Source organism: Rhinichthys klamathensis, unplaced genomic scaffold (assembly GCF_029890125.1).
Source record: "Rhinichthys klamathensis goyatoka isolate OS25496 unplaced genomic scaffold, OSU_Roscu_1.1 h1tg000070l_1, whole genome shotgun sequence".
Lineage (NCBI taxonomy): Eukaryota > Metazoa > Chordata > Actinopteri > Cypriniformes > Leuciscidae > Rhinichthys > Rhinichthys klamathensis.
The window spans coordinates 976,031-992,278 of record NW_026606613.1 but is presented as its reverse complement, the minus strand read 5'-3'; the positions used below and the strand labels follow the sequence as shown (position 1 = coordinate 992,278).

The window sequence follows — 16,248 nt, the reverse complement described above, 5'->3', positions numbered from 1 at the left end:
TGTGTGTGTGTATAAATATTTATTTATTTATATATATATATTGTCCTTGCATTCTTTCTTGTGTGACACCCCTGAATGAAAGGCTCATTAGTATATATATATATATATATATATATATATATATATATACAAACAATCAAAATATAAATGAAAGCCAAAAGCACATTTTTAGTCACACCTTTTAGCCATCCACATACCATTTTTAGCCATCCACCGCGGTAAAAATAAACCAGTCGCATTTCAAAGTCGTACGCGAAATGACCGCCAGGTGGCGCAAAGGGACATTTAGCAAAACGTAAGTGGGGCTAATGTCTATTAACAGTAGCCTAAGGATGAAATACTACAAGTTATGGTAATTTCCAAATAAGCCTACAACAAATTGTTGGTCATACAGATAAGATATAATCTTTTAAAACTGTAAAAGGCTAAAGTAGGCCTACACTCACAGGCTAAAGTAAAAACGTTTTCTCGCTCATGTGAGAATCAAACGTTTGGTTATTTCTCAGTAACAAAATTCATAGCCGAGAGGTAGAACTTATGGTTCATCATCAAGATGACACAGGTTCAAATCCCGCACAAACATGGTCTGCTGTATATTTTATATTTATTATTGCAGAGAGATTTGTCTAGCTCTAAAACTCTGTTACACCATACAGTTTTGTTTTATATAGGCTATATATATTTTTTATTTATTTATTCCAGGCTCTCACGCCACACCCCCGATTTCTCACGCTGAAGTGTCAACCCGGTCGGTCAAATTCCTGAAAGATATAGTTTATCTATAGATCTACCTGTTGAGCCACTCGTGATCGACTAGTTATACCGCAAATTAGTTAAAATATCCCGTAATCTATTTAGAGCGAGCGTGCATGCGAGACAGATATTGTGCTCCAAACCGTGCGCGCGCATGGCAGAGAGGTCTGTTCCCTACAACCTAGAGTTTTTAAAAACATGGTTTTAAGTAAAGTGTGATTTGCCAGGGGGGACTGGGATTTCCTTCTGGTCTAAACATCCCTACTTCTGCTGAATTATTTTAATCCCCACACCCCTCCCTCCACAGCTAATCAATGCTATAGGCTACTTCACCAATATCAAATATAAAATAGAGATATGCAACAGGCACGTTTAAACGAAAAACAATAAAATCAAAACCAGCGTTTCAGTTGTTCATTAGTTCCAGTGGCCTTAATGCATGCACGGCTTTTCAAAATTTCACAAAGCGTGTTGAGATTATTTTGAATGAAATATTGAAGTTTATAATTAAGTGTTTTGGCACACCACGCCGAGTGACCCGATGCATTTTTCTAAAGTCGGGTTTTATTCTGGCATCGTGAGTTAGTGTTCGACAAACGCGGCGGAGCGTTCATTTAGATTAATTTATTTATCTCATTATTACAGCTAAAATAACTTAATAGGCGACTCCGTAATTTTTTGGTCATACAGATAAGAGTAGAGTAGCTTACATCGTTCAAAACTGTAAACTCTGTCTCCGGGAACTGCGCGTCACAAAAATGAACCGAAAGCCACTTCAGCTCAGTCACGATAAGAAATCGGCTATGTCTAAAGCCTTTAAATGTCTAAATATTTAGGCTAATAAATGTTATCTGATTATGTAGGCTAATCCATATGAAAACGAGAGGTACAGAGGATCTACTCAAACATGCGCTTCCCAATGAGAAAATGACAAGACATGGGTGAAAATCTCGCTCTAATTAAATGTAGGCTAAATCGCCCTGAATTAAAATGTAAAAACATAATAATGTATTTGTCGAAATGTTGCGATATTGTTTCATTTAAGTTCATAATTATTCTATAAATAGCAGCATTACCACGAAGCACCGTGTTTCGATATTTATTTGAATAATACAAAATAAAATAAAAACTTAATTCACAAATTGCATGCCTGGTTGTAAGGATCCAAAGATCCCTGTAGACTTTAATATTAAGTTGAACATTTTGTTCATGACAACAAATTAACAAGCGTTTTTTCAGATTATATTTAGTTTTGCTTGGAAAAAGCTGCCCCAAACCAGTTTTATTTCATCAATTATTGAAATAATGAAATATTTAGTAATAAACTTTTATGACAGAAATATCACTAGGCTACATGTAACTTAAATCATTTAATTCCTTCATTATCAACACTGTCTAGAATGGCGATTTAAGTGTGAATTGCGACTTCTCTTTGTGTTAAGTCAGCCTCAGACTCCGATAGCCTGTGGGGGGTTGGAGGGACAGTTGCTGGACAAAGGTGTTAATGTTCCTCTTTCATATGGAGAGTGTCGGATAGCCAGCCTGATGAGCAGGCAAAATTATTGTAAGGATAAATCTGTGTCCAAATGTAGGCCCCATATCTTATTAAATTATAAATATTGTAGTTTATTTATTGTAGCCTATTTAAAGTTTTTTTCACACAAAATTTCAATTGAAGTTATTGTAAGGTGAATTCAACAAGGCATGCTGTGTCTTTGAAGCAACAATTAAAGGTTAAATCATTTTTTCGTGATTTGTATGGCTGACACGCAGCGACATATACAGTATTATCAGCTGTATGATGTGTTTTTACCCTGAAATGATTAATTTCGAGAGAGAGACCCGCGCGCGCAGCGAGGGAGACTAAATAAACTTGTTAAAAAGAGATCCAGCGCGAGAGAGGCAAAGAGAAACGCATGTTTTTAATTTAATTATGTTTCTTTGGACAATTTTCGTTTTGTAGGCCTACTGTTTTAATTGTTTAATTTAGCTGTAATTTCTTTGGCAATACAAATTTAAAATGTCGCAAGAATAAGATTAGCCTAGTGTTTCTTATTTTGCATCGCAAAAGAAATAAACTCTAAACAAGATGCAACCCTGTTTTAAATTAAACAATTTAAACCTTGAAATGTTCGAACTTGGTTTCAAACTTAAGTAATTTTAGTGTTCTTTTACATTACACAATAATTTAGCAGACTAAAGACGAGCTTCTTCATTTTCATTTTCTGATCGGCTGACAATCTTCCTTCATCAGTTTTTGTCGTTTGTGCAGCGGCTGCGGTTCTACAGGAATGTAGCAAATTTATGTTGTAATGATAATCAAACAAAACTCTTGACTTTAAATAAGTAAACAGATATAAACAGTTACCCATTTAAGCATCAAGGTGGGAAAATATAAACGTAGGACAACATCGGTTAACAACATGTAGGCCTATGCATTGAGATTCGATCTCGGGTCGAAAGAAGCTCCTCGAAGCTCGTGTCTTTGAATTGATCACTGAGCTGTCTTCTGTACGCTGTTAAAGTCGTAAAGCCTCATTCATGTAGCCTAAATGTTTTTATTGCAATGTTTTATGTTGAAATGTTTTCATTATTTATTCAATTACATTTCAGTAGCCTAATTTCAGTATTGTGATTATTAATTATTTTAACTACGTTTCACTTGTTGAATTCTTCTGCTACCAGCTTTCAATCGCTCTGAATCAGCGCGGTGCGGCAGCAGATTACGCATTAGAGAGAATAAACCGGAATAAACGAACACTTTTCAGAGTCTATGATTGTAGCGCCTCCTAGTGGTAAAAGGCAGCAAATACACCACACATTTTACCGCCGCGGTGGAACAGCTGATGTGGGCGTTGTCATGGCTTGCCTCACATTTGCGTTTGAATAGCGCGCGTCCTCCGTGGGCGTGTCAGATTAACGCGTAATGAAGTGTAATGAGCTGGGGGAAAAAATACTGACAGCACTCTCTTTTCATACAGATTGCATAAACTGAGAATATTTGTTTTTTATATAAATTACTTCATTTAAAAGAAGAGAATTTAAGCTTCATAAAGAAAAACCTCTCGTGCCTGTGTGACAAGTAATCGCGGAGTTACAGTTAATCTTAGGACGCGTTTCAGAATGGACTTCACTGACAGAGAGAACGCAGAACTCGCATCATGTTTGTTTTTCTTTATTTGGTGAAAAGCACAACACTTTGTTTTTATTGTGAGTATCCACAAAAAAAATAGAAACTTAACAGGATCTAATGATGTACAACACTTATATGTAAGATCAAAATTAACAGAGTATTTTGAGTCTCTTTTACACTGATAAGAAAAAAAGCGAGACAATCGCGCCGGCGCGATAGCCGACCCCAGGGGGTTAAACCTTTATTTAACCAGGGAAATAAACACATTGAGATAAATATCTCATTTACAAGTGAGCCCTGGCCAAAATAGCAGCACACAATATACATAACTACATAAAACAGATTTCACAACACACACATATATAAAAATAAAACAAGATTAAACGTTAAGAGCAAGTGCAGACAGATTTGAATAATTTGTTTAAATGTAACTTGAACACATGTACTGAAATAAGTTTATCAAGTTTCAATGAACTTTGGATCTCATTCCAAGCAGCTGATGCACTATAAATAAAAGCAGTTTTTCCAAACTCTGTCTTCATTAAAGGAACCTTTAACAGAATATATCTAACGGTAGTGTATATATAACGGTAGTGTATATATATTGTCCTTGCATTCTTTCTTGTGTGACACCCCTGAATGAAAGGCTCATTAGTATGCAGTCTGCTCAGGTGAGAACTGCCTAATTATTCATGAGGGGGTTGGGCCGTTCCGCCCATCCGCATATTGCCTTTGCAAACAAAAAAATGTTTTTCACAATTTAAAACAATCTATTGTTTTATGTGAATGATAAGGCAGAATGATTTTCAGATCAATTTGAAGCAAAAACTCTAGGCGATAACATCCACTAGTCAAAAGTCTTGTGGACAAATATTTAGTATGTTATTTGTGGCCTTATATTATAAACTTTATTTTTTAGTTTTTTGTTTTTTCAATAACCACGCATAAACAATATTCTCTCAAAAATACAAACATGTACATACATGTTGCTCACATATTATGGTAGCCCTGTGTGTGCTATATAGAGTGTAATTTCACCTGTGCCATTAATATGTTTATAAGCAACTGAAAAAAGCACAAATGTCAGAGCATGCCAAAACATCTCAAGGACCCCGAAAACACCTCAGACCCCAGAGGGTTAATAAAAAAATAAAATAAAAAAAATGTTTTGTTTTTTTCACCCTAGGTATTTCATTGACTTTTGATATCATTCTTATGAATAATATATATATATATATATATATATATATATATATATATATGAAGTGTCATTATTATTATTTATATACAGTAAGAGTCAACAACTTAAAAGAGATTCAATAAAAGAGATTAATCTGAACGTTAGATTTATTTTAGTTTTATTTTATTGTTTGTATTGTAAAGAGCGCTATATAAATAAAGGTGACTTGACTTGGCTATTTTATGACTTATATGTGTCATAAGAGCAACACTTAAAATCAAATGATTTTACTCAATGAGCCTATAGGTTAATGAATGTGTCTACAAATCCCTCATTTAGAAAAAAAACTTTGATATTCAACATAAAACAATGTCACAGATCACTATTTTCCAGAGAAACAAAATTAGATCAATTAACCCCAAAACTGTTTCGACTGGCTACAAATGTTCTCACAAATGTTGATATTCAGATTACAAAATTAAAAATATCGTAGCCATTCATCAAAAGAGTTGAGATGAGATTTTGTGCCGTCTGTTGTCAAGAGTAAAAATTAAAGTGGAGGGTCATCTTACCCTACTGGACAGGCTGTGTTTGCATATACTAAACGAAAAAATACATGCCATGCCATGCCATGCAAAAAAAAAAAAAAAAACTGTTCTGAGGTCACTTACGCATTGTCCAAAACCAACGCAGGAGTCCAGATTTTGTCAACTGGTAACATAACGGCTGAAGCATTAGATGTTGTTGCATTCCACTGTAGTTCAAGATCCCTCCACACCTACGGAGAAAAAATAAATGGTAACACTTTATTTCGATTGTCCACTTTAGACATTCTTCTAACTACTAAGTAACTATAGTCTAGGTGGATTAGTAGACTCTCTGCTTAATATCTGCTAACTCTTTATTTTGATTCTCCCGACAAACATTCTACTTCTACATTCTACATTTAATGTAATATTCAACAAAAATATTCTGTCTACATTGGCACCATCATATGAGAACTGAACTGAGCTGGACGATGACATGGTTTTCTCCAGAGTGGCTATATATATAAAATAACTTAACCCAGCAAACAGACTTTTGTTATAAGAACGATCTCCAAATATTCAGTGTTGGTTCTGAGAACATAAAAAATGTCCAGTTGACTTTAGGGGAACGTGTTTTAAAAGGTATAATGTTCCTCAAACGTTCTTTCAACTTAATTTTGATTTAAAATTCAACATCCTAGGAACGTTGTTCTCTTACGAGAGGTTCTCTCGTATTGCGTAAGCTAGCTTACGCTACGGGAAAGATTCATCTTTTCTGAGAAATTGAAGCCAAAAAATTATCCTATAATTTTGTATCCATTGTCAACGCAGTTCAGTTTCATCTCTTCAGCGAGGCTACACGCATCTGCTGATCATGAGAGAAGCCGCCGTCGTCGAAAAGGCAACTCTAGCGAGCATCTGGGAGACTGAGGAAGCCAGCCGTCTTCGCCACCTTCAGCCGTCCTGCGAGCTAGCGCCATCCGACGGATTTGTATCCTTTTTACAAAAAGCTTCCTGTACATTTTGTATCTAAAAGAGCCGAGCGTCTTTTTCAAGATGTCTCGTAAATCTTCCTGCGGTTCTTGCCGCGCTCCCCTCGAGGATGGAGACCGCCACGTCATCTGCGCTCTCTGCCTCGGATTGGAGCACGCCGAGCTCGCCCTCGCCGATGGCGGCTGCGATCTCTGTGAAGACATGCCGTTGTCGACCCTGCGGGCTCGACTTCAGGCCACTGCTTCCGCGCCGCCTCTGACTTCGCCGCGGAAGAAGAAACGCCGCTCTCAGAGGCCGCCGGAACCCCAGCCAGAAGCGTTCATCCCGCCCGAGCCTGTCGCCTCCCGCTCTCCTTCTCTGCCGCTTCCGGACATGCAGTTGCCGCCGAGTGGCCGCTCTGTCGCCTTCGATGACGCCGCGGACATCAAGGAGACATGTTCGCTTCTCGCCTCAGACAGTGAGGAATGGTCCGGTTCTCACGCCTCCTCGGCCCGAGAATCCACCGGGACCCGCGCTGGAATCGAGGAGGAATTAGTGCGCCTCCTCTCACAGGCCGTCGAACGCCTCGGGCTCGATTGGTCCCCTCCCCCCGAGCAGACCATCAACCGTATGGATGGCAGCTACTTCCGCCAGCGCTCGACTCCCGCCACCAAACGGGCCACGCCCTTCCTGCCTGAACTGCACGCGGAACTCACGAAGTCCTGGAACGCCCCGCTCTCTGCTAGAACTCAATCTGACTCTTCCACCCCGCTTCGCGTTGTGGACGGAGCCGCAGAGAAGGGCTATCTCTCCATTCCCCCTGTAGAGGACCTGGTCGCCGCACATCTATGCCCGCCCTCCGCGAGATGACGCTCATCACCTGTGCTTCCCTCTAAAGCCTGCAGAGCGACTTCAAGCTTTCACGCCCGCGCTTATTCAGCCGCCGGCCAAGCAGCCTCTGCACTTCACTCCATGTCCGTCCTTCAGATACTACAGGGTGACTTACTTCGTGAATGGGACGAGAGCGGAAAAAATCCCCCTCCAGTCGCGGATTTGAGGAGCGCCACGGACATTGCCCTTCGCGCTACAAAATCTGCTGCTCAAGCCCTGGGGAAATGCATGGCCGCCATTTGTGTGTCTGAGAGACATTTGTGGCTCACACTCGCCGACATGGGAGATTCTGAGCGCGCCGCCTTTCTCAACGCCCCGCTCTCTCCGTCCGGCCTCTTCGGATCTGCTGTCACGGGTATCGTCGACCGATTTTCCGAAGTGCAGAAAGCCTCCCAGGCCATGAATCTCTTTCTGCCTCGTCGCGCTAGCTCCTCTGCAGGCCACTCACGTGACCAGCCTCCTGCAAGAGCCCCACCCCAGCGCCCAGCTCAGCACAGTCAGACTTCTCAGCGACGCCAGGGCGGCCACCCTCGTTCTCGCTCTGACAGCCGCCACAGACCGCCGCCTCCTCGGGGGCCTCGGCCTAGGATCGCGCTGAAACCTGATCACTCGAAGTATGCCTAGCACAGCTGAGAAAAAGACGGCGCTCTCCGGCCGCGGCCGGACCGCCATTAATGTTTCGCCCTCTGTTAGTCCCCGCTCACGCGGCTACTACAGCAGTGTACTCCGCCATTACCAAGCCGGTCTCCCTTCCCGCTTGCATGAGCGCAAACGCCGTTTTCACGGCGACCCAGAGAAATCTCATAAAGAGCATAAAAGCCTCCTGTGTAGAAAATGTGCCCACAACACTGTGTTCACTCATACACAAAAGCACTTCAGTTCCCGTGTCTCACACAGAGTCCACTCTCATAAAGCGGTTCCAACCTGCTCGAGTTTCAGAGTGCATAAACGCGCCCATGAGCCCGTGTGCGTGTCCCACCTCTGCTCACTCTGTTACACGGCCCATAAACTCCTCTCCGAGTGTAAGTCCCGCTGTTATAAACACTTTGAGCGCGCTCGCGCAGCCCGCTATGTGCAGCAACGGGGACCATGTAGCCATTCACCCCCTAGCGTTACGCTTCAAAGCGTGGGAAGCTATTCCGGGAATTTCCCAGTGGGTGCTTAACACGATAAGACTAGGCTATCGCTTACAGTTTCACCGCCGCCCTCCACGTTTTCGAGCGCGGCTAGAAACTATTGTGAACCCAGACGCAGTGACGCTGCTCCGTTCAGAGATAGCAAAGCTATTGTGCAAAAGGGCTATAGAGAGAGTTCCTCTGTCTATGAGCGAGTCGGGGTTTTACGGCCGTTATTTTCTGATTCCCAAGAAAGACGGCGGCCTCAGACCAATCTTAGACCTCAGATTTCTGAACAAAGTTCTCATGAAGAGACCGTTCAAAATGCTCACTATCAGAAAACTCCTCGCGCATGTGCGCCAGGGGGACTGGTTCATTTCACTAGATCTGAAAGATGCTTACTTTCAGATTCAGATAAATCCCCTTCACAGGCCATTCTTACGTTTCGCCTTCGAAGGCCAGGTTTATCAATACACCGTCCTCCCGTTCGGCCTATCCCTAGCACCCGAAGTGCATGGATGCGGCGCTCGCCCCCCTGCGGAGTCAGGGGCTGCGAATACTGAACTATTTGGACGACTGCCTGATTCTGGCACAATCACAGAGAGAGCTACTGTCTCATCGTACAGTTCTCCTCGACCATCTGAAAGCTTTGGGCCTCTCTGTCAACTGGACAAAGAGCGCACTACAACCCAGTCAGACTATCTCCTTCTTGGGTATAGAGCTAGACTCGGACTACTTTTCAGAAGGCGTTGGGTTACATGGCCTCAGCCTCCGCGGTGCTCCAGCTGGGGTTACTGCGCACGCGCCCGCTTCAGCTCTGGTTGAAGAGCCGTGTGTCTCACCGTGCGTGGACCACGGGCCGCCAGCTGATAAAAGTAACGCAGACCTGTATCACAGCTCTGCAGCCATGGACTTTGGCAAAATGGTTTCAGCAGGGCGTTTCCATGGGGACCCTTTCTCGCCGAAAAGTCATCTCGACAGACGCATCCAACATGGGTTGGGGTGCGGTCTGCGAGGGCTCACCGGCCTTCGGCCCCTGGTCAGCTCAAGAGAGCCTCCTCCACATCAACTGTTTGGAGATGTTGGCGGTCGAGAACGCGCTCACGCGCTTTCTTCCACGCATTCACGGTCACCACGTGCTGATCCGTTCGGACAATATAGCCGTGGTCTCCTATCTAAGCCGTCAGGGCGGAGTCAGATCCAGGAATCTCTTCCGGCTGACAGAACGCATCTTAGTTTGGTCTCAGTGTCACCTGCTCTTGCTCAGAGCGACGCACGTGCCGGGCCATCTGAACGACGGTCCAGACAGTCTGTCCAGGAACCTCATTCCCCCCGGGGAATGGTCCCTGCACACTCTTACAGTCCAAAAGCTGTGGCGAATATTCGGCAGAGCAGAGGCGGACCTCTTCGCCTCCGAAGAGAACACCCACTGCCCAATATTTTTCTTAAAGAGCGAGGACGCGCTAGCCCAGACCTGGCCCAGACGCCCGCTTTATGCATTCCCTCCGGTTTCTCTGCTACCACAGGTGCTTCAGAGAATCAGGGAAACACGCCACTCGGTGCTCCTCATAGCCCCGCGTTGGGAGGGTCAGACTTGGTTTCCGAAGCTCACTCAGCTGTCTCAGACAGCCCCTTGGACCATTCCAGTCAGAGCAGATCTCCTCTCCCAAGCTCGCGGCACGATCTGGCATCCCCACCCAGAGCGCTGGGCGCTACATGCGTGGGTGATCAACAACTACCCGTTGCTTTGCCAGAGGGAGTGTTAAACACGATCATGCAGGCTAGAGCGGCTTCTACTAGAAGGCTCTATGCGTCTAAATGGTCTGTGTTCTCAAAATGGTGCACCGACAGAAATTTGGACCCACGGTCATGCGAGGTTCCTTCCTTGCTAGTTTTTCTCCAAGAGATGTTGGACAAGGGCAGGTCCCCGTCCACTCTCAAGGTGTATGTGGCAGCCGTCGCAGCGTTCGTTGAACCCCGGCACGGCCAGTCACTGGGCAAAGATGGCTTGGTCATCCGCTTCCTCAGGGGAGCTAGAAGGATGAACCCCCCACGCCCCCCTTCGGTGCCGATTTGGGAAATGAAAAGCCCCCCCATTCGAACCGCTAAACACCATGGACCTCAAATAACTTTCGCTCAAAACCGTTTTTCTGCTCGCGCTCGCGTCAGTAAAACGTGTGGGAGACCTTCATGCGCTGTCCATTAGCACTTCCTGTCTCGAGTTTGGGCCCAATGACTCCTTAGTCGTTCTCAAACCTAGACATGGTTATGTCCCAAAAGCGATTGGTACCCCGTTCAGGGCACAAGTTATTTCCCTATCGGCTCTGCCTGCATCCGATAGCGAATCTGACTCTAATCTCCTGTGTCCGGTCAGGGCCCTGAGATTATACATTACTCGCACTGCTCCGGTCAGACGATCCGAGCAGTTTTTTGTTTCGTTCGGTGGGCGCACCAAAAGGTTGGCCGCCTCGAAACAGACTCTATCCAGGTGGATAATTGATGCCATTGCAGCCGCATACGCATCAAAAGACCTGCCATGCCCTCTGGGCATCAGGGCTCATTCCACTAGAGGCATGGCCTCATCGTGGGCATGGTCCAGCGGAATTTCCATTCATGACATTTGTGTGGCAGCGGGATGGGCTTCCCCCTCCACCTTTGTCAGATTTTACAATCTGGAAGTTCCCGCCTTGCAGGCTAAACTACTAGCTGTCTAGTATGTTACAGCTCTTCTGGTTGAGCTGCACTATAGGGAGTTATTCACACAGACCGGTTTCGCTCTGTCCCTCTCTATCATCTGCTTATGTACTACACAATCTCCGGCCCGCTCTGCTGGCCTTTGTCACATGTACATATATTTATTCCCACTCATAAGGGTTCCCTGGGGTCTCCCCTGGGACTCATAGTGGATGCTTAGCACGCACGGCGTTGACCAGGTGTTCCCGTAGCGTAAGCTAGCTTACGCAATACGAGAGAACCTCTCGTTAGAGAATGAATCGGTTACCTAACGTAACCTCGGTTCTCTCTAGATGAGGGAACGAGTATTGCGTTCCTGGCCGTGCTTGTGCTACTAGCGTTCTCGCTTCATTCTATGAAAACCAGAGTTTACAGCCTAGGACGCCAATATTATACTCTCTGACCACGCCCGTTTCGGCGGGCTCTGACGCAATGAGAGCATGTCAGACTCTCATTGGCTGAGAGTTCATTCGCGTCTCCTCATAGGCTTAAGCAGTTCTCTGTGAGCGAACCAATGAGCTGCTAGCTAGCCCGCTCATGGTCTGCTGCAGCTGAACTGCGTTGACAATGGATACAAAATTATAGGATAATTTTTTGGCTTCAATTTCTCAGAAAAGATGACTCTTTCCCATAGCGTAAGCTAGCTTACGCAATACTCGTTCCCTCATCTAGAGAGAACCGAGGTTACGTTAGGTAACCGATTCGATTTCTAACATTCCAAGAACATAAAAATGTCCAATGTTATTTAAAGGTTAGTATAATGTTTCTGAAACATTCTTCCAATCATTCAAACACCGGCTGTGAACAAGCACTGAGAGAAATAGAAATAAGAACACAAACTACAACTTTCTTCAGTGTTACAAAAGACTTTGATCACATTAATTGAGTTTTTTACTTTCTTCTCAAATAAAATTCCAAAAGTGAGCAAAACTACAGTAAGAAAACTACAGTAAAAGCAGTTGTTTAATTGCAGTCCTTTGTCTGCTATTAAAACAGACATGTTGATCTGCTTTATCAATGCAGAAATATTCTCCACAAACACCTCCAATTGCTCATAAAGCACCAAGACAATTAAAGATAAGGGTCAAGAGCCCAACTAAAGCAAACACTGATCTCCATGATGGTGACCTCAAACAAACCATTTCATTAGTAATAAGTGAAGCTGGTAATGCTGTTTGTGGAGTTGTTTTATCAGATCTTATTGTATTTTATCTTCAATTTATCGAAGGCTGTGGCTGAAGAAAGTTGTAATTTGTGTTCTTATATCTCTCTCTTTCAGTGCTTGTTCACAGCCGGTGTTTGAATGATTGAAAGAATGTTTCAGGAACATAATTCCATACTAAATAATAAATTGCATACTTTAAATAACATTCCAGAAACATACAGGAAACTGGACATTTTTATGTTCTTGGAATGTTAGAAATCAACGTTCCTAGAATGTTGAATTTTTAAATCGAAATTAAGTTGAAAAAGCGTTTGAGGAACATTATACCTTTTAAAACACGTTCATCCAACATCAAGAAAACTGGAATTTTTTTACGTTCCCAGAACCAACACTGAATATTTGGAAAACATCCTTATAACAAAAGTCTGTTAGCTGGGTTAAGTTCAGGTGTAAACAGGGCCTTAGTTAGGAGACTGTCTAATGGATCATCGAAATAAAGTGTAACCAAATATACTTCTATTGCTGCTTCATGAGTTTTTAGAGGAGATACAAACGTTTTTTTCTTCTTTTCTTTTGAAAGTGAACATCAAAAATGTATATATACTTACCATGTTCACCTTGACACGGCTGCTCATTTGCATGTTTTTTGTATCCTAAACATGGTGACAACTGACAAGGTTATACATTTTAAACATGTAAAAATTATTACATTGAAAAAAATGAATAGTAAGATTTACTTCGAATTTATTTTAATTGTATAATAATAAAAATAAGTCAAATCAACTTTTTTGTAGTATGGAAAAAAGCGAGTAATTCTTAAAGCATTTGAGTCTATAGAATATATTGGTTACACTTTATTTCGATGGTCCACTTTAGACATTGTACTAACTATAAATATTTTTGCAACTACATGTCAACTAACTCTCATTAGAGTATTAGTATACTGTTAGGTTATTAGCTGTTAGTATTCAGGTTTGTAAAATAAGTTGACATTTATTTGCAAAGTTATAGTTAGTAGAATGTCTAAAGTATAAACCATTGAAATAAAGTGTTACAATATATACTGTATATACATATATTAACAGCGGCATTTGTGTTATATTATTTTTCGAGCTTGAAAAAAAGACAGAAATTAGAATGATAAAACAATAAAAACAATCTGCTACTTACAAAAGACATTGTCTCATACTTCATTGAAGTGATGGTTACATTGACAGAACAATCATTACCCTGTGGTGCGCTCTTCAATTTCTTAGCAATTATTATATTTGCCAGACATCGATTGTTACATGAATCTGTCAAGACTGTTAGACCAGATAAACATGTTAGAAACTTTACTTTAAATTTAAAAGGTATTGCAGAAGTCTATATAAATCATTTGAGAATCCTCAACACATCGAAGAATTGTAAAATGTTTAACCAACCACATAATGTCAAAATTACAATAGAATTAGATTACCAATCAGACATGAAGAGATGAGGAGCAACAAAGTGATCCTGTGTCGAAGAACCATTTCAGAACCTACAAACAAACAACAAAAAAGTATTATATTCAAACGTCTCTTATATGCATACTGTATGTATCTTTAAGAAAAATTTTAAGAAACTGATAAACTTTACCTTTCCTTGCCAATGTGAACAAATTATTGAATTCTCCGAAAATGTCACAAACATCAGCTGTCACCACTTTATATGAACAAGCATCAGTCGTCTTTTTAAAGGCTAGGAGCTCTTTGAATACTACGTCAAAGTACAGAAAAACAAACAAAATTAAGCCAGCTCATATTAAATTTCAGCCCACATTTTGTGTAAACTTTAGTTTTTGAGATTCTGATAAGCCCCTGAAAGGGCTTCAGGGCTATGAGTACAAAAGCAGTTTTCAGTGCAGCGTCAGATACTGTACCTCCAGGGCCTTCATTCTCCTCTCAGCCAAACACACCAATCTATTAGCAGCTTCCTGAAAAAAAAAACTCATTCAGAAGAGTCTGTAATCCTCATTTGCAAGCTCTTTGTTTTGCCAGAGCTTTTAGATGTGCCTGTGTTAACAAAGACAATAATCACTGAGCCATACTTGTATGTAAACCCAACTGTTTTTAAAAGTCAGGAGAGGTTTAATTACCTGAAGATGCTTAAATTGTCTGATGAACCATGTTACATATAGATTGCACAGATGCAGAATCTTATATTTTCAATTCAAACAAAATCAGTAACTCTACGGGAATTAATGCAGGACAAATGAGTAGTACATTAACTAATCAATTACATCATATTGATGACTAAGTTAACCCCCTTAGAATAAATTAATTATCAAAAGAGTTCGTTGGACGAACTGATTAATGATTGTAATATTAATTTAGCTACATCAAGTTTATCCAATTAACTGACCCAAATATTCATAATTAATCATACCAAGTTATGATTATGTATTATTATTAATTAATCATTATAAATAAATAATTATTATTAATATTTTCCATTGGAGCTAACTCGTTACATATAACTTCTGTAGACATCTGAAAGAAATAAAGTCAATCTGGTTAGTAATAAGTGAAGCTGATAATGTTATTTAACCCTCCTCTGCTGAAATCTTGAGAGATTTAATGTCTGCTTTTATTTACAGTTGATTTCATATAAGGCTGTGGTTGAAGTCAGTTGTAGTTCTTGTGTTTCTATTTCCTTGATTCTGCTTGTTAACAGCAGGTGTTCATCACTAATGCTCAATCATGAATTTATTAATCACTTCATTATCTCATTAACTTTAACTATGATTCAGTGTTACTTCAACATTTTGTAGAGTGGGACTAGGGCTGGGCGATATATCGCATGACATTGTTATGCGCATCGTTCCTTGATTAGTAGTAAATCACCTTCACCTGCTTTCAGATGGAGCGGCATTTACTACAAAGAGCCGTAGTTAACTGACAAGCTGAGCCATATCGCATTAATATCGCAGACATATCGCCAGCGATAATTGATGCGATATGGCTCAGCTTGTCAGTTAACTACGGCTCTTTGTACACAGCAAAAACTCCAGTGTTATATTAACACTCCTGGGAGTGTATATGAGTCCACACTCAAGAGTGTTAAAGTTAATGAGATATTTAAGTGATTAATTGAGTGATGATTGAGCATAATTGAAGACACCTAAAGCAGAATCACTGAAGGAGAAAATCTCAAATTGTAAGCCACCGTTATGGCGATCATTGTTTGCTTTAGTTGGGCTCTTGACCCTTAGATTATTAACTTTAAATTTAGTTTGTCTGTTGTATCTGAGTTATTACTGCCAGATGGACAAAGAAAAAAAGTATTTAATGGTGTTGGTTATATTATGACATTCATCATTTGAACTGTATGATTGTGATTTATGCTGTTGGTTACAGCATATCTGTGATTTTGCATAAATATCCAGAATTTTAGATATAATATAAAGGATTTCTTAAAAGTTTTTTTTTTTTTTTTATTCTCTGAGGCACACACAGACGTCAAGATTCAGTCAATGCATCTCAACAATGGTGACGAGCAGAATATTCAATTAGGAAAAGTAAATTACATAGACCAGGGGTCCTCAACTCTGGCCCGCGAGATCCACTTTCCTGCAGAGTTTACCTACAACCCTAATCAAACTCACCTGACCAAGCTAATCAATCTCTTCATGATTACTACACCTAACAGGAACACAGCAAAATCCCCAGTGTTAAATCAACACTGCTCAGAGTACATATTGTCCCAATCTAAAGAGTGTTAAAAGTGGTAAAGTTAATGAGATAATTAACTGATTA

The 16,248-nt window shown here is 41.3% G+C and overlaps 1 protein-coding gene across 1 annotated transcript in view; it reads right to left on the bottom strand.

Annotated features, from left to right (window-relative positions):
* LOC130084978 (uncharacterized) overlaps positions 1–13,987 on the bottom strand; it is a 49,451-nt gene extending 35,464 nt beyond the window's left edge. The window contains exons 1-4 of the mRNA XM_056250519.1: positions 13,929–13,987; positions 13,640–13,773; positions 13,078–13,122; positions 5,738–5,844 (exon numbers count right to left, since the gene is read on the bottom strand). Of these exons, the coding sequence (XP_056106494.1) occupies positions 5,738–5,844; positions 13,078–13,122; positions 13,640–13,773; positions 13,929–13,983 (341 nt within the window). The 5' untranslated portion in view covers positions 13,984–13,987. The remainder of the gene's footprint in view (positions 1–5,737; positions 5,845–13,077; positions 13,123–13,639; positions 13,774–13,928) is intronic.
* Between the last annotated feature and the right edge of the window lie 2,261 nt (positions 13,988–16,248).